This window comes from Ananas comosus, linkage group 15, assembly GCF_001540865.1.
Source record: "Ananas comosus cultivar F153 linkage group 15, ASM154086v1, whole genome shotgun sequence".
Taxonomy (NCBI): Eukaryota; Viridiplantae; Streptophyta; class Magnoliopsida; order Poales; family Bromeliaceae; genus Ananas; species Ananas comosus.
The window spans coordinates 10,054,470-10,074,725 of record NC_033635.1 but is presented as its reverse complement, the minus strand read 5'-3'; the positions used below and the strand labels follow the sequence as shown (position 1 = coordinate 10,074,725).

At 30.2% G+C, this 20,256-nt stretch overlaps 1 protein-coding gene across 1 annotated transcript; it reads right to left on the bottom strand.

The window, feature by feature from the left end:
* On the bottom strand, positions 4,455 to 10,998 carry LOC109721748 (probable peroxygenase 3). Its single transcript, XM_020249522.1, is given in 7 exon segments — positions 4,455 to 4,690; positions 4,999 to 5,124; positions 5,830 to 5,854; positions 5,857 to 5,923; positions 7,440 to 7,525; positions 8,743 to 8,892; positions 10,819 to 10,998. Coding segments are annotated over 7 exon segments (714 nt in total). The 5' UTR covers positions 10,925 to 10,998; the 3' UTR covers positions 4,455 to 4,536.

The following is a 20,256-nucleotide window of genomic DNA, read 5'->3' as shown; positions in this document are numbered from 1 at the left end:
CACTTGATGGACAAGAGAATAATATCGAAAAACTATGAAATTTAGTTTTTAGATATTTCAAGTGGTATAAATCATGTTCAACGATGCCGATAGTCAATTTGGAGGCTCCAATATCGAAAACAAATGAGTGGCAACGGAGCCCGTTTGCTACCGATAGTATTCTAGCTAAACTATATATATATATATATATATATATATATATAGATATAAAGTTGAGCTATAATGCTATCGGTAGCAAACCGGCTCTGTTGCCACCCATTTGTTTTCGATGATGGAGCCTTTAAATTGACGATCGGCACCGTTAAACGTGATCTATACCACTTGAAGTATCTAGAAATAAAATTTCAAATCATTTCGATATCATTGACCTAATAATCAAAGGGTTTCAAAATTTGTAATTTTAATGATAAATATGAGACGTTTTCTCGTTTAACGGTGTAAAGCTATCCAAATCAATTGAATTTTGGTTAGAAAATTCTTTAAACTATTTAGAATAAGATCTACACTCTTGATCTTGATTACAAAATTTCCATCATCACCCTTTAAACTCTCTTTTTTTAAAAATTACTTAGTAATTTCTCAATTAAATTCAAAAGATTTGAAAAAAATACATAATAAACAATTAGAAAATCTTGTTGCTGAAGAAAATAAATACGTGATGCCATTACGTATCAGCATACATGTATTTTTTGTGACTGGCACTCATCGGTACGGCCCGACACATGTCGTGCCATGTCGATAAGTTTTCGGCACGATCCCGTACGACAGCACTTAAATAAGTTTTTTTTTTTGAGAGATAGGTAGCACGCTATCCGCTTCGTTTATTTCATTTAGAAATAAACTTAGCCAGAAATGTGAATCAACTAGGATTCGAACTTGGGTCTCGGGTACCAACCACCAAGCCCTTTGCCACTTGCTTTAGGGACGGTTGGTCTACACCACAACAGATTTCAAAATTGCATAGCCCAATCTGACCTACTGATCAGGTTGAGTTGACAGATTAAACGAAATCCAAGTTGCAGCCCCAACAAATGAACAACCTTTCAGAAATCTCATGGAAATGAAGAGAACATAGACAAAATTAAAGAAAAAAGGATAGTAACATTTGATATAAAGAAATGCAGAAAACACTTTTACCCCTTGCGGGCCAACATTTGGTCCTCCATTTTCTCGTCATCTGATAGCACCTTACAGAATGATTTGTTACAACACCACATGGCACATGCATGGGAAAGACGTACTCCATTTCCAGGAAACAATATATATATTACTTAAGCATAATATGTAAAGATTACAGTAATCACACAGAAATGCAGGTTGGGAAACAACCATCATTACAACCGCACCAGTACAGGATCCAAACTTAAATATAAAAGCAAAAGTATACATGTATGATACAGATAGAGCTTGTGTAGGGGTAATAATACCTCGTATGCAGCAGTACTAATCGATCTCCTTGAACTTTTCTTCCGCACCTGGGCTCTTGTTCATGTCAGGATGATACTGCAGCTTGAAAAAGAACATGCAAGATGCTAACACATAGTTCAGCTCAATTTATAGACAATAAATTGAGATCATTTTTACAACATGCATGGAGAATCAAATGGAGATATTTGCATTTTATTACTAAATAAAGAAGCTAGCGAGCATAATGAAACAAGATTTTGTTACACTACTACTTAATCACGCAAAGATATAGAAGATGGTTAAATATTTGGGCTGTTTACAAATTTACACAATTACACCTGAAATTTGACCCAGATTTAATTCCCCTGTAGTTTGATCTGATTTACGATCAGCCCTCAAAGTTTCAATGCTGAAAATTTCTTCTTCAAGTTTGACCAAAATTCCTATTTCATCCCAGATTTTCAATTTTGCAATAGAATGTTAATGTATGGTGTTGATTGGCGCCACTTTGTATTTTGTAATTAATTAGATTAACAAAAGGACTTAGGTAAAATTTCGGGGAATAACTTGTCACCATTGAAACTATGAGGACGAAATTTTGAAATGTAGGTCAAAGTAATATATTTAATAAAAAAAAAAAAGTGAGATTTTTTTTTTTTAAACTAAATGCTACCCAAATTAACAGTGTATTAGACAATTTATTCAATTTATGAAATTTTACTCTATTAAATATAACCAAAGACATCCACCAAGTCATTCCCGTGAAACTTTGTATCCAGAATCAATAATCATTCAAAATGCAACTTCTAATGCATGCTCGACATTGCAGATTTTTTTTCTCCGAGGGTGTAATCAACACAGAGATTTCAGGGACTAAAGTGTTACAATCAAAACTATAAGGATGAAATTTTGAAATGAAAATCAAAGTAATAGAATTAAAACACTAAAAAGTGAGGTCGCATTTTGTCTCCAGCTACCTAAACTAACAATTTATTAGACAATGCATTCAATTTATGTATTCTGCTCCACTGTATCCAACCAATTGTCATCTGATGAAACTTATTGGCTGAAGTTTTGCATTGTTGCGACCAAATATTTGTAGCCCTCTAGGGTTGAGTGGGTGGCTAGTTGAATATTATGATCTAATGGATAAAAAAATGACCAAAGGGATAGATCTAACAGCAGAAACTTGATAGCTAACGCCAAATATTTGGTACTATCGATAGTATAATAGCCAGACTCTATATATATATATATAGGCAGATCTAACGGCAAAAAACTCAATACTACAAAGCGCTTAGTACTATAGATAGTATAGTAGCCGGACTATATATATATATATATAGAGAGAGAGAGAGAGAGAGAGAGTCCGGATACTATATTATCGAATTTTGTGCCATTAGATCATATTATTCAACTAACCGCCCACTCAACGCTAGGAGATCACTATCATTCTAACTATACATTCCTTCATCCAAAGGCCGAAAACCTAATAGCGAGTGTTGGTACTATTAATAATATAGCAGACTATATATATATATATATATATATATATATATAGAGAGAGAGAGAGAGAGAGAGAGAGAGAGAGAGAGAGTTGAGCTAGAATACTCTCAAAAGTACCAAGAGGGTGGTGCTTTTGAGTTTTTAGCCCTTGGATGGAGAGATATAGGGTTGGGATGATGGTGGTAGGTGGTAGTAGGTAGAATAATATTTGATCCAAGGGTTATTAGTAATTAAGGAATAGATCCAAGAACTAGAAACCTAGAAGCACCAAGGGATTCGTGCTTCTAAACGTATTCTAGCTCAATTTTATATATATATATATATATATATATATATATATATATATATATATATATATATATATATATATANTATATATATATATATATATATATATATATATATATCGAGATTTTCGAGCTTAATTCGAGCGAGCCAAGTAATACTCAAGCTCGGCTTGAAATTAATTTCGAGCCTAAATTTAGACTCAAGCTTGTTTGAAATTAATTCGAGCCGAGCTCGAGCGAGCCAAATATCGAGCCGAACACGAGTTGAGCCACCTTAACTGAAAGCGGTGGTATATTTCCGACTGTAAATATTTATTTTCATTACCCTAAATTACATTATACTACAATATAATTTATAATTTTTTCATTTTCTAGACTATATATTTTTTTCAAACACACTATTCAGCTATAATTTTTTTTTTCAAATGCTATGTTATAAGTAATAAATCTATAATATTAAATAAAAATTATTAAAAGAAAGCAAATGAAAGCATATATTCAGCTTATTTTGAGGCAAAAAAAATAAAATATGTAAATTAAAAAAAATAACAGTTGAAAATAATTTAATAAATATTTTTAATGAAAGATTTCATTTTATATTTTTTGTATCATTTAATTAGATGTTTTCTTGATAAAGTCGCTAAATTTTGTCCAAGATTATAGATTTATAAATGGTAATGTAGTTTTACTAATGGTAATATAAAAATTGGTTTAGAAAAATTAGTTTTTCCGAAAGTCTTTTTCTCCAAATTTTATGAAAAAAAAAAAAAATTTACTCTTTTAATTATGAAAAAATTTATTTTTTATTTTTTTCAGAAAGTAATTTTCACACTTTACTGAGGTACGAAACGCTCTCTAATTTAATTTAAAGAGAGCTTATATATTAAACAATGTGATGGAAAATATTTCTCATCCTTATTGAATGATATCACATCTCTCACATTTAACAAAGAAAATTAAACAACACATATNACGAAACGCTCGCTAATTTAATTTAAAGAGAGCTTATATATTAAACAATGTGATGGAAAATATTTCTCATCCTTATTGAATGATATCACATCTCTCACATTTAACAAAGAAAATTAAACAACACATATATATAAGAGATCATAGCGAATGGTTTCATTATTTTACACTCTCTTTTGCGTATTATTTATTAATTATTATGAGGGTAAAATGTATTGAAACTTCTAAACTTTAATTATTATTATTATTATTATTATTATTTTAACAAATATGCGCTTATTAAACTTTTAATTTTGACAATCACACTTTTTTCCCATATTATTATTATATATATATCAATATCATCCGCTATTAATGTGTACATCATTTAGTTCGATTTCATCATCTTCTTCTTGTTCTTCAGTTCAAGCTGCACAAATAAACTGCCATCGAAGACGCTTCTGACAGTTTCGCGGTGTAACAAACCTTTCTCATCTTTCCCCAATGAGTAAAGAAGCTCCCATTCTGCGAAATTGATAACCCTGCATATGATTTTGGCAATGAAAGAGTTAAGTAGTATATTAATTTAAGTCAAATTTATTGGATTTATGTAAAGATCGAAGAAACGTACCGAACTTATCTGAACTATAAGCTAGTTTGAATCGGCAGCTCAACTTTGCTTATGTACTAAATTATCATTAATTCTAATAGCAAGTTTTTTTTAGATAAATACATATAGAACTTATCTGGACTATAAGCTAATTTGAATCGGCAACTCAACTTTTCAAAATTTTGATTTTACTATCCAACCTTTCAATTTGTTTGTTAATATGATTCAGCTGGTGCTCACCGTCCAATGAAATCCAAGGCGTTGCGATTGGCTTTCAGCATTGTGGATACCTCGTTTGCGGTTAAAGCATTTGCATGAGTTATTGCATATTTACTGAAAATGGCGTCGAACTTCGATGGGTCGAATCTGCATGACATAAATCAAAGATAGTTTTTTTAAAAAAAAAATCATAGGAGTACTACCGCAAAACAAACCTTCCTTCTGTGTCATAGGTCTCAGAGTCGCTTTGCTTATATACCCTTCACAACTATTCAAAGTTTTCAAATTTACCTCTCTATATTCAAAATACTCTTTTAAATCCCAATTTCCACCAGTAAACCCTAATAAAGGTTTAGGAGATATTTGAAAAAAAAAATTCAGAAATTAATAAGGGCATTCTAGTCAATAATGGATATATTAGATATTTTGAAAATTTTGATGAGCATATTAGATATTATCTCTTTTATTTTTTTTAGACTAAATTACATAAAATCTCCTGTCAAAACCCGATTTTTCACTTTTCTCCCCTGTCATTTAAATACCTACACTTTGTTTGAGGGTACGGTATAAACTGTAATGACAAAATGACCATTTTGCCTCTTACCATTTTTGGCAATAGGAGAGAAGGCTGAGGATATTTTTGGCATAAAAAAATATATAATAATATTTTATAAACGGGAATCCTAACGGATCACTAACGGTAGAGGGTGAAGTAAACATTTTTTATTTTATAAGGGGGCAAAGTGTAGGTTTTTAAATGACAGGGGGGAAAAGTGAAAAATCGAGTTTTGACAGTAAAGTTTTATGTAATTTAGTTTTTTTTTTAAATTGGAGTACTACTGCAATACAGACCTTCCTTCTGTGTCGTAGGTCTCAGATCACTTCCATGCTTTGCTTTGTGAATGTTTCTTATGTAAATGGGAAAGAGAGGAGAAGGTATCCATCCCTACATTAAAACAACAATTAAATCAAATAATAATAAAAAATGAATAATTGCTAGATTATCTCAATATATGAATAAAAATGGAACAAGATAAGAAACCAAAAATATCACTTTTGTTTACTTACAAACATCTTGTTTGGTTGTTTAAGGCACATGAAATTGAAGAAACATATTTTTCTAGCTATGCTCTGAATTGATTACAATTCTATAAATGCAAAGCTTTTTGTATGATTCACATCTTAGGTGTTTCTTTCCTGATTTTTTTTTTTTTTTTTTTTTTTTTTTTTTTTTTTTTTTTTTGCATTTTGCTGATGCACAAATTTTTTTTTTTTAAAAAAAGATACCTATACATTTCGTATGTAGGTATATATCTTACACTTTTGCATTTAAGAGTATTAAAAAAAAAATATTGGGCTCAAGCATTTAGAACTGATAGTTTAGACCTAACGAGTTATTGATATCAATAATTTGAGACATTGCATTTAGTATCAAAGCCAGATAACCAGTTGAAAGAAATGTGATGGGATTCAATTAGGAGTGAGAGTGGACATCGTACGGAATTAGGCGTGACGAGAACGTTAAGGTCTAAATGGAGGAATCGGTGATATCTCAATAGTCCAAAATAATGTGGAAGAGTGTGAGTCACATACGCTAATATTAACGACCGTATTTAAATATTTTGATCCCATGGTTTAGATTCAACAAATTATTAGTACTGTATATATATAAAGTTGAGCTAAAATATTATTGGTACAAGCAAAGCACTTGTTACAATTTGTAGGATTGTTAACATAACCTATTAATTCCGAAATGTCAAGCTATTAGAAAGGCACAAATAATTCATTTAAAATAGACTAAATTACAGAAAATTTTTCTATCAAAATCTGATTTTTCACTTTCCCTCCATGTCATTTACAAACCTACACTTTGCCCTCCTAAAAAATAAAAAATATTCACAGGAGAGTACAGTGTTAATAGTATTGAGAAAATGACCAAAATGCCCTCTCCCTCTTCCTCTCCTCCTCCAACCCTCCTTTATCTGTAGAAGGGCATTTTCGGTATAAATAAATATATAATAATGGGATATAGACAGAACACTAACGACGGGGTTCAAAGTGAATATTTTTTATTTTTTAGGGGGGCAAAGTGTAGGTTTTTAAATGATAGGAAAGGAAAGTGAAAAGTCGAATTTTGATAGGAGGGTTTTCTGTAATTTAACCTTCAAAATATATAGAAACAACATTTACAGGTATCGATCGTGACTCAACCTAGCCAGTCTTCGGCCATTTCAAATGTGACCTAACCCGACATAGCTTCCCACTATTTCGAACGTTATTTGGCCCAATCCTACCTCCCGCCGTGAGGCAGAGCACTAGTCCTTTAACGAACACTGTCAATTTTCTAGTCCTTGGATCCATAAGAATACCACTACCGTAACAGAAACCCTAAACATTCAAGGATCAAAAATAGATAGTTGTAAAAACTATCAATAATATTATATGTCCAACATGAATCTTACTTGTTGGGTGGGAAAACTCAAGAGAAGATTTAGGAGGATTGCAGCGCCAAGAGATATTAAGAATCCACAACCAATTGCACGAAAACCTGAAAAATTGAAAAGGTTAAAGCCAAATAAATGATTTTAAATACCAAGACCATGAGATATATAACTAGGGGTGGCAATCCAGCTCACTGTTTGCAAGCCAGCTCGCGTTCGACTCGAAATGAGCTCGAGATCGAATCGCTCGTTTAGTAAACGAGCCGAATTTTTCAGCTCGTTTAATAAACGAGCCGAACACAAGCTGGGGTTAGCTCGCTCGTGTTCGGCTCGATTACAGCTCGAATACATATATTTTATATTTATATAATTTATTTAATTTATATTTTTATATATAAATAAATAATTATATATAATATATATTTTTATTATTTAATTTTTAGCAAAATAAAAATATAAATGCGAGCTAAATTACAAAAAGACACATTTATATGTAAAGTTTTAACTATTAGATCAAAGTCTAATGAATAAGATTTTATAAATTTATTTTTTATATATATTCAATCTAATTCTTTTTAACTTATTGTTCGTTGGCCAGCTCGTGAGTCAGCTCCGTGTTTCGACTTGTTTATAATGAGCCCGAGACACGAGCCGGCCCTAGCTCGCAACTCGTGTTCCTTGTTTATTATACATGAAGAGGCCGCTCGCAGCTCGTGTTCGGCTCATTTACACCTCTATATATAACTACCAATTATAAGTTTAAGCATCTGATTTTTATAGTGTTATAAAAAAAAAAAAAAAAAATCAAATCAAATCAAACCGAATTAGAGGGATGAACTGAATCGAACCGAACCGATTTCGATTCAGTTTACATGGTTTTAGTAAAATATTTTTATTTAGTTTGAGTTTTTTAAAAAAAACTACTAAAAATAAGATATAATCGTAATTAATACGCTCAATTATTTGATTATTATTAAAACTAATCTATTATTTTTTTATAGTTTAAGTTTCATTCAGTAATTCAGTTTGAACCCAATAATTAATGCTCACACCTAACTACTTGACTTGAGAGAAAAAAATAAATAAATAAATAATTAAAAAAATAAAATAAAATTAGTGGGGAGCTTCCCAACGGGGTCTTGTTAAGAAGTTCCAATTCATGTCACACGTCATATTTATCTCAATCTAAGCGTTAAATCATTCTCTCTGCAATTTAAAAATTTTACAAATATATGACAGAAAATCGGAAGCACTCTAATGAGGCGGAGTTTCCCACTAAAGTTTTATCCCTAGACTCCTAATTAAACAACATATTTTGATATACCTTGGTATGTCTCCCACGGATAAATTTTTCCATCCCCATTTCGATCGAAAAATGCTGCGTGTTGCTGGAGCACGCTCATGTTACGGTTGTCCCACCCTTCTGTCCCATTTGGATGGCTCGGATCGACTGCCACCAGTGCCCGCGCTAGATCTGCACCATCGAAAAAAGAAAATAAAAAAAAATAAAATTTATGGTTACTATTTCATTAATTTTCTATTTCATTAATTTTCACTTGGAAAAGATTTATTCAGCTGTAAGTAATTTTCAAGCTTAGAATGACTTTCAGTTAAACTAAAATTCATGAGGAAAAAGATAATCTCCGTTGTTTATTTGATAGAAAGTTAATGGCTCTTGAATTATAATTATCCCACTTTTTTTTTCTTAATTTTTACACTAGCCAAAAAAGAAAAAAGAAAAAATTGTGACAGTTAATTTTTTATTATTTTTCTTATATCTTTCTCTCTCGTTATTGACTTTGGCACAAAAGTAGGTGAAATCAATTATGATATTTTAAGAATGTGGTGTTATGGACAAATTTAATTTAAGACAAATTAAACAACAATAGTCGGTATTTATGATTGAAAATAACGACACATTCCTCAACTTTCGATAAAACAAACATGCTCTTTATATGAACCTAAATAATTAAAGGTATAGTACAATTTGGAAAGCTGTTGTTAGTCTCCAAAAGTAGCTGTAGATAGGGTTAAATTTGGGTTTTTCTATTTTCACCCTTATAAACCGGTCCAAACCAAAGGTACATATAAAACTGAACAAAACCGACCAGTATGAATCGGTTTTGTTCGGTTATTCGATTTAGGATGTGTTTGTTTTATCGAATGTGAAGTTTAAATAGAAGTAAATTTTTAGGTGAACTAGAATTCAGAAAAAAATACTTTTCCTTCAAAGCTTGTTTGAATAGTTGTAAAAATGAAGTTCTCTTATTGTTCCTATTATTAGGCAGAAAATAATTAAATGACTTAGAATAAAAAAGTGTGAGAAATGAGTAAATATTTATTTTTTTATTTTTATTTTCGCAATTGACTTTTACCTGGAGTGGGCCTAAATCAATTATATATAGTTTATTAGAAAGTTTGAGATTTCGATTGAAGGTAAAGTTATAGTGAACCAAACAATAAAAGTAGACAATTATAGCCAAAATCACTTCTCTCCTCTCCACTATCGGTAAACCAAACAAACTTTCAAAGTGAATAGCGCTCACCCCAGTAAAGACGACGGAACACAAAACATTAAAAACGCTATTCCCCGGCAGCCTAAGAAGCTAACAGTTTTACACAATCAATCATTTCACAGATATACGAATGCATCTGGCAAAGGTAGAGCTGTCAACGAGTCGAACACAAGCCGGGTCGTGAACAACACAAGATAGATTTCCAGCACTACTACTGATGAGTGTGAAGTTAGAAAAAAAGAAAAATTAGAATCTCAATCGGGTTTTTTAATTTAATAGTCTTTTCCTAAAATTTTATTCTAAAAATAGACCTGTTAAATTTTTATTTATAAATATGATCCTATAAAAGCGGTGAATGATTCACCGTTTTTTAAAAGCGGTGAACCATTCACCGCTTTCTTTCTTTTTCTCACTTCTTTCTATATTACTAAGATGGTAAAATCGGTGAATGGTTTACTGCTTTTATTCTTTTTCTATTTCTAATGAGGAGTTATGAATGCGGTGAAACATTCACCGCATTTAGAGGTCTATTTTTATAATTATTTTTTCACAAAAATTATTTTTATAATTATAAAAATCGACAGGATTATTTATAACAAAAATTCATCTCAATCTAATAATTAAAATTCAAAAAATATAGGTCTCTTTAATTATGATTTCGAGGTGAAAAAAAATATTTCAACTCATGTTCAGTTTGTTTATAAAACGAGCGATCAATCTCGAGCTTATTTCGAGCTGAACACAGAACACAGGCTGGCTCACGATCAGCGAGCTGGATTGCCAGCCCTAAGCGACGGTAGTAACTTTTCAAGACCACGATCGAGAATCCGAGATCGAGATCGAGATCGAGAGAGAAGAGAGAGGAGGGGTTGAATTTTTCGTACATGGTTTAGGGAGCTCCTGCTGGAGGTCGAGGTTGAGCTTTCGTTCCTTCGTCACCGGAGCGCCGGCGGCTTCCGTCGCCAAAGATGTATCGCTCCTGCAGTCCATTCCTCCTCCTTTCTTCCTCTTATCTCTCAAATCAAGACTTAAATCTACGTTAATGAGAAAGCACTTCACAACTCTCTCTCTCTCTCTATATATATATTTATAGAGAGAGAAATGCTTTGCATGGGTAGGGATCATGGTTTGGGAATGGTTAGTCACCCATCACATCATTGATAGGGATGCAACCGAGTCAGATCCATGGGCGGCAGAGGGCATATTCTTATTTGTGAACTCCATTTATCGTTTCATTCGAAGCGGATCAAGACAGAAATAGATTTTGAACAAATTTTTAGTAAATCAAGACCGATTGATCGCCTCCTCCTCCCTCCATTTTTATGACGGAACCGGACGGATTCGGGATGAATTACAATTTCTGTATTTTTCGTTCTCATTTACTGCCCTATTTTTAATGGATCAGAATGATAGCACCACCAATCCGGATCCACTTGCATGTTTACATCCCTAGTCGCTCCTAAGTACTTTCAAAAAAGATAATCCGATTTAGGATATACGCTAGAAAAGGATGATAAACACCGAGATCTTGTCACGATATTATGAAAATTTGTGCTTGGGTTATACAAGCAGATCGAGATGCCGAATGAATTCGTCAATATATCAACAGTAAATAGGTAAAAACATGTAAGACTTAATCTGATCTACAAATTATTTTGATTCGACTATCTAATCTTTCAAAATTTTAATTTTTAGTATCTAATCTTTCAATTTGTTTGATTAAGTAATTAGATGGTTTTCGGGGGGACGCAAAATTTAAACTCATTGTTTATTTTAATGCATTTATAGTTACATAAATTGCGTAAAGTATACTAATTAAACCCGTAAACATAAACAACAGATAATAATACTATCTACACGATTTATACCTTATTTGATTAAGTAATTAGGTACTTTCTTTTGAAAGAAAAGTACAATGAAATACTTTTTTATGAACCATAATGGAATTTGCAAACCTTATGGAGAATTGATGTGTCAACATACACACGTGGACGGATTAGAATATATAGGATTTAACGTACGTTTTGATTATTCTTTAGAGTGTAATAATAATGTTTAATGATAATATATATTATTATACCTGTAGCAGTACTAAATTTTTTAAAAGTTTTGGATAAACGTCAAATATATACCACCTTCGTAGTTTCGCACTTTCTTACTTTAGTACTATGTATGTTAAAGTGTATTAATTTAATAATCTATGGTTTTATTTTTCTCTTTTTATCAGCCCCTCCGTTAACTTTGCGTTAATTCATATACAAAAAACTTCGGATGCCCCACTTATAGTTTATCGAATATTCACTTTAGTATTCTTTAGTTTTAACTTTATCACCGATTTAACGAAAAAAATTAGTGAAGAGAATAACGAAAAAAGAAAAAAAAATTATGGAGTACAAATGCGATACACTTAAATCACAGGATATTAAAGTGAAAAAATGCGAAACCATGTGAATGGTATTTAAAATTTCTTCTTTTTTTTAGGGGCAATTACTTATATATCCCTCTGAAAAGTTTCCGACTTTTCGATTTATCCCTCTTAGAAAGCTAATATTGAAAATATTCTTTCTATGTTCCAACCTATTTCTAATATATCCCTAGGCGCGTTTGGTTCGAGTTATGTAATATTACAGAGTATTTCAATATATCCAGGTGTCTTGAATTTTTAAATGAGATTACTACTGATTTTGTATTAGTGCGTTTGGTTTAATACAGTAATATAATACTGGATTGCAGTGTTTATACCGTTACTATGTTTGGTTTTGTCTATAAAATTTAATAATCTAGACAATAAAGTATAGTCTATTCCAAAATTACTCTCAGTCATATTTCGTAAACTTTTTTTACTGTTTACAAACAATATTTTTTTATCAAATTTTATTTTTAAATAATTAAATTTTAAATTTTAAAATTTAACAAAAATATAAATTTAATATTTTAATTTAAAATATAAAATATGAAATTTCTAAATTTAAAATCTAAAATTTAAATATAAATATATATAAAATAAAAAATTAAAATCTAAATTTAAAATTCAGAATTTAAAATACAAATTTGTATTTTAAAATTTAAAATTAAAATTTGAAATTTAAAATTTGAATTTAAAATCTGAGAAATTTGAAATCTGAGAAATTTGAAATTTAAAATTTGAAATTTAAAACTTATAATTTAAATTCTAAATTTTAATTTAAATTTAAAATTTACAATTTAAATTTAAAGTTTAAAAATTTAAATTCAAAAATTAAAAATTAAAAATTAAAAGTTGACAATTCAAAATTTTAAATTAATTTTTTTAAAATAACATATTGAAAGAATTTCCAGAGTTAGAGGATAAAATTGTCATTTTACATAATAGGTAGTATTACCGGTTTTCAGTAATGCAAGATACACGACCCCCCTCTCGTTAATATTTTCGGTGTAATCCTGCTCGATTTGTAATGCTACATTAACAACTAGATTACATAGCGGATGAACCAAACACAGTAATCCTGACAGGATTACCTTTAATCTTGTCAGGATAACTCGAACCAAACGCACCGTAAAGTTAAAATTTATTAATAAACTCTGTTGTCTTTGTAAAATTACTATTTTGCCCTTTCAAATATAACCTTCTACCATTACTGACTTTCTTATTTGCCCTTAAAGTAAGGGGTACAAAAAGTATTTTGACTTTTGGTCTTTTTCAATATACCCCCCTACTGTCACCAATATTTTTTATTTGCCCTTAAGTTAAGGGCAAAATTGGTATTTTATTTTTTTTAACTATGGTAGATGTTTAACTCACGTTTAACCCAAGTTAACTTAACAGGAGATAAGTGCTAGAGTATTTTGTAATAACGGTGGAATATATGACAGGTATTTTAAAAAAAAGGGAAAACTTCAAAAACCCCCATTGTGGTTTCAATTTTTTTCACTTTAATACCCTGTGGTTTAAAATGTATTAAGTTAGTTCCCTGTGGTTTCTCACTTTATTACTTTAGTACCTTGTGGTTTAAAGTGTATCAAGTTAGTACCCTGTGGTTTTGCACTTTATCACTTTAGTATCCTGTGGTTTTAATTTTGTATCAAGTTAGTACCTGTGGTTTTTTAAATCACAGGGTACTAAAATGATAAAGTGTGAAACCACAGGATACTAAAGTGATAAAGTGCAAAACCACAGGGTACTAACTTGATACACTTTAAACCACAGGGTTCTAAAGTGATAAAGTGAAAAATCACAGGGTACTAACTTGATACATTTTAAATCACAGGATACTAAAATGAAAAAGTGTGAAACCACTGGAGGATTTTTGAAATTTTTCCTAAAAAAATAAGTAAAGATAATGTGGGTGCAAGTTCCGGTTCGTATACGACACGTGTTCGATGGACTCACCGGCTGCATCAATTGCGTGCACGCGTACGACGCGCACCTCGAGCCACCCATTTTCGTCACGTGGCAATATAATCCATAAATAAATGCTACGAAGGAAAACGTGTACGTGGGTGGGCCACATACCTACGTAGCGTACATATAGATCACAATTCTTTCTCCCAATTTATTCATCACATTCTAATTTACTAATTTACTGGTGAAGGAGTTCGCATTCTAATTAATAATAAATAAATATCAAATATTTTTTTTATGTATATTACTTGTCATATCTATCAAAAGTTCTTCATTATTGGTGCTGGAGATGGAATCGACGATGCCTTTTCTGGTGACAACGATAGTGATGGTGACAAGAGAGGGAGGAAAGGAGGCAGCGATAATGACGGTGACGAGAGAGGGAGGAAAGGAGGGAGGCAATGATTTAGAGAAAAAGATGAGGGATGGAGAGGTGAGGATTGTAGATGGCGACGAATCGTTTAGATGGATTAATTGAAAGTTTGGTAGAGAAAAGGAAAAGATCATGATGAATTTATTAGAAATAAAAATGTGAGGATTATAAATGACAGTAAAAGGTGGAGGGGAGGAATGGATAGAAATGTGAGGATTATATATGGCTAGGGAAAGATCATGATGAATTAATTAGAAGTAAAAATATAAGGATTATAAATGGCAGTGTGAGGTGAAGGAAAAGGGGAAAGGGTAAGAGTCGAGATAAATTAATTAAAAATAGAAATATGATGATCATATATGATTGTGGGAACATTTAAATACGTTAATTGAAGTTTTAATAGTAGAACCGTTTATCCGTTTATATGTATTAGCTAGATATATTAATTAAAAACTTGATAGAGGAAAGGGTTAGGATCACATGGGGTTGAGGGTGAAAAAAAACTTGACACATGGACAAAAAATAATAAAGGTTCATATAGGTTAATAGATAAATAAAAGAGTTAATTTCATACAGATTCTTCTAAACATAATAAATAACAAATATATTTTTATAAAATTCAGCTTTCATATATTATTTCTACAAAAGTCCTACTATTTTTAAATATATTCCTCTGGTTTGTTACTGTTTAGAGAACTGTTTATATTTTCAATTTTGTTATCACAAATATACCTCTCTAAAAGACATAGCAGTATAATATAAAGAGGTAAAAATATCAAAAATTAACCGGTGTTAAGTATTTAACCTATGATTAACTAAAATTTTCTAACGGATTAATTCTAACGGCAGTAACGTATATGAAAACATTAGGATTTTTGTAAGGACAATATATGAAAGTTGAACTTTATAGGGATATATTTGGTATTCACTATGTTTGCAGAGAATTGTATGAAATTAACTCTTTGTAAAAGGGTTACTTACGAATAGTTTTCTACAAATATATCGAATAGTAAATACATTCCTATAAAATTTAAATTTTTATATTTATTCCTACAAAAGTTCTAACGTTTTCAAATATACACCCACTGCTAGGATCGGTTAGAAAAATATAGCTAACCATAGATAAAATACTTAACATTGATTGGTGAATAAGATAAATTGATTTTTTTATCCCTCTTATAGTATTTGTGGTGGAAAGGAAGAAGATAACCGTTAGGGTGCGTTTGGTTCGCATTATGAAAAATTTCTAGGAATAAAAGATATCCGAGAATCTTATTCCTTTTCATCCTATTGCTAAGAATGTGAAATTCCTATGTTTGGTTCGCACGGTAATATTAATTAGCCATGTTATTTAATATTGCAAAAAATATACAATTAATTTATTTATTTATTTAATTAATTTTAGATAATGTTACCAAAAGTTTCAACATCTTTTTAGAAAAAAGAAAAGAGAGTATAAGTTAGAGAGAGAGAGCATAATTAAAAAAATAGAAAGAAAAATATAGTCGAAATTAGAGGGAGTGAGAGAGTTGAAATTTTAGAAAGAAAGAGAGAGAAAGCTTAGTTTAGAGAGAGAAAAAAAAGTTGAATTTTAGAGAGAAAAATAAGTTTAGAGAGAGATATAAGGTTAGAGTGTAAAGAAAAATAATATCAATTAGCCGGCGGGTAAGAAGAAAGAAAGAGATTATACATATTATGATTATCCCAATCCATTAATATGAGGATACCCACCCTCCCACAAGGGAATGAGATTAGTACTTTGAGGTGAATCTTATTTCCAAGTAAATCCAATATTACCAACTAGATTACTTAGTGCTTTTAGCCAAACACCGTCATATTTTTTTATCCCCATTAGATTACTAGGAATCTTTAAAAGATAGCGCGAACCAAACGCACCCTTAGAGATTTTTGGGAGGACATTTTTCTTTATAATTCTAACAGTTGGGCCTTTTAAAGGGATATATTTGTGATAACAAAAATATCATATCACTTATTTTTGTTAATAAATAAACAATACTCTAAAACGGCAACAAATCAGAGAGATAAATATGAATATCACTGAACTTTTGCAGGAATAAATATGAAAAATTAAACTTTATAGAAATATATTTACTATTCGATATGTTTACTGGGATCTATATGAAATTAACCCTTTACAAAAATTTATTTTTATTATATTTTTCTCTCAAAAAGTTATTTGATTTGCTGAATATAACTGACGTGATGCGACTACTACTCAGATGATCAGTTTCTCGTTTTCTAGTTTCGCATCGACATAATTGCAACTTTCGCTGCGTTCATATAAAAGAGAGATCTTTGCGTGTGTTTGTATAATATCTAGGGTTGGCAAAATAAGACCTAATTTGGTTGGCCGATCTGATCTGATTCGATAAAAAATTTTGTCAGAAAAATTGAACCTGGATAAATTATTTTGTTCGAATTAAAATTTTGATCATGTTTGGACATAAAATTCGAAGAAATCAGGTCACCAACCCCTTTTTCACACTAATAATTCTTAAAAATCATTGCTTCTAAAAGCTCTCACTCTCTACTTGTTTTATTAACTTTTTCTTTAATTAAAGTCCATTTTGGGTTTTTATGAACCCAAATTGTAAGATTTACAGTCATAAATAGGTGTATAGATATATTCTAATTTAAACAGTAAATTTTAAGTATATTATATTATTGAGGAATGTTTCAATACACCACAAGTATTAAAATTTAATTCCTTAATTAGTAAAGGGTATAGTTGGGATTTACACGAAGTAACCTGTTGAACAGATTACCGATTTGAATTAATTAACATGACAATATTGAAAAAAAATTAGTATATACCAAATTTGTCAGTATCCTTTAAATATTAAATATCTTATTTACTTTGATAACTTACCAAATTAGATGATACCCAATTTATTAAGTATTCATCTCAAAAAAATATTGAATTTAAATTTAATTTTTGAAATTAGTATTGTAATGTAAAATTTTAATTTTGAAATTTATATTAAACTTTTAAATTTGAATCTAAATTGAACGTTTAATCTTAAAGCCAAATTTTAATTTTTGATTTAAATTGAAATTTTGAATTGGAACAAAAAGTTTTATTTTAAATTTATGTTTTATATTCAAAAAAATTAAATTTGATTTATAAAGTTTTAAATGTTGTTTTGAATTTAAATTTACAGTTTGGTTGTAATTTAAAATTCAACTATTGTTGTAGGTATTTAAGAGGGTCACAATATTCTTAGTTGGATAAAATCGGTTTTGTGGACCAAACCATTTTATAAAGACTAAAATACCCTTTACCTGGTGAATGGTACCTATGCTTCAATAGCAGGTCACCTCTAGAATCATATTAAATCTAAACCATCTATTAAGAAAAATAAATGGTCAAGATTTATATGGAGTATTGAAGTATTCCTCTATATTATTTTTTAATCTCTTTGATTTATATATATTCACAGATAAGCTTCAATTCCATTCTGTAGTTCAAAATTTTATATTTAATTATTCTGTGATTTAGTTTATTTTTATTTTGTCACCATGTAGTTTAAAATATTATAATTAACTATCCTGTGGTTATAAAAAAAAATTTACTCGGGTACCCGATTTGATAGTAGAGCTTTTAAATAAAAATAAAGACAAAATCACAAGATAATTAAGTGCAATTTATTGAACTACAGGGTGACAAATGAAAAATGAGCTAAACCACATGGGGGCAAATCGAAGTTTACCCTACTTTTATTTTGAATATGCAAATTTAGAATCTAAATTTTAATTAAATACATATATATTTTTTTCATTTTTATAGAATTTGGATTTAAAATCAAGTTTGATCAAGCTCAAATACAGATACCTGATTTTAAACCAGATCCGGGTTTAGACACAATATCTAGTCTAAAATTCGGGTTTGGGTCAGATTCGAATAGAGCGAATATATCTCATCTGATTTTGACCCGACCCTAAATGCTTCTCATATATGGGGCATAAAATTTCCACTAGAGAGACTCAAAATTAGAATCTAACTTATTTGGTGCATTTTTTTTACATTTGAGAGATCTATAATTCGAAAATTGGCCTTACTTACTATTATTAAAATTTTGAAACTACTTGAACCCAGACAATAAATTTCCAAAATCTTAGATATTTTATACATAGATTTTTTATGTATTATAAATTATATTTATATGGGGCAAGGTGTAGGAGCAACGATGTCAATGGGTTCGGATACCCGAAATTTTATTCGATCCCGAACCCGAATGGAGCAGATTTATCTGATGCTAAACGGATATGGTTTCAGATATGGATATCAAAAACAATAAGTCGATGGATATGAATTCGGATATGAATTTTGACTGTATCCGCCTCGAACCCAAACCCGAAAATATAACATGTATATAATAAATTGATGTTATATTTGAATTTGTATTTTAAAAATTTAGATTTAATGTAATATATTTTGAAATATTGAAAAGAGAAATAATTATTTCCAGTTCAGATTTTCGGGTTTGGGTTCGTGTTCAGGTTCGGGTTTCGAATTTTTAGTGGGGCTACGGTTTGGATATGGATTTTTAAAATTTGTCGGGTTCGGGTTCGGTTTCGGATTTGGATTTTTGAAAATCTACCCCGAATCCAACCAGTTGACATCCCTACGTAGAAGGTGCATGAATACATACACAGTGCAGGAACTAATTTCTCAGTATCCTTCTTTTTCTACAAACTATTTGCTCATTCATTAATGTCTAAGAATTAGGAAATGCAAAGCAAAAAAATTGTTGTTATTAAGATGCCACCTAGCACTTATTATAGGGACAAATCATAAGAAATTAGTTAGCATTTTAGATCTCTTTTCTTGTTTGATATTAAACACTCATTAATGTCTAAAAGAAAGTGTCCTTTTAGGAAAAGCAAAGAAAAAAAAAAATTGTTGTTATTAATAAGCCACCGAGCATTTATTATAGGGACAAATCATAAGAGATTAGTTAGCATCTTAGATCTCTTTTCTTGTTCAAAATGAAATCTTATGCCTAGTTTGGTAATGTAGTGATCAAAGATATCATTTTTATAAGGGAAAACTTCAAAAGCACCCCCCCCCCCCCNAGTGTCGCATGCCTTATAGTTTAAGGACCAAAGTATAATTTAATATGAAATTGAAGTTGTAGGTTTCTAGAATAATTTTTTATAGATTATTGATATATTGACAAATATAATATGAATGATCCTCAAATGATAATGATCTATTTATATAATTTAAATTTGTTATATTATTTGCTAGCATAATAACGGTCAATAAGAGTATCATTATAGAAAATTGGAAAAACTTCAAAAACCCCCTGTGGTTTCGTAGTTTCTCACTTTGCCTCCCTGTGATTTAAAATGTATCAAATTGTCCCATGTGGTTTCGTGTTTATATTTTCGGTAGTTTTTTCGTTAATATTTTATTAAATTATATATAAAAAACTTCAGATACCCATCTAGATTTATCAAATATTCATTTTACTACCCTTTAATTTTAACTTTATCACTGATTTAAGAAAAAAAATAATGAAATTGATAAGAAAAAGAGAAAAA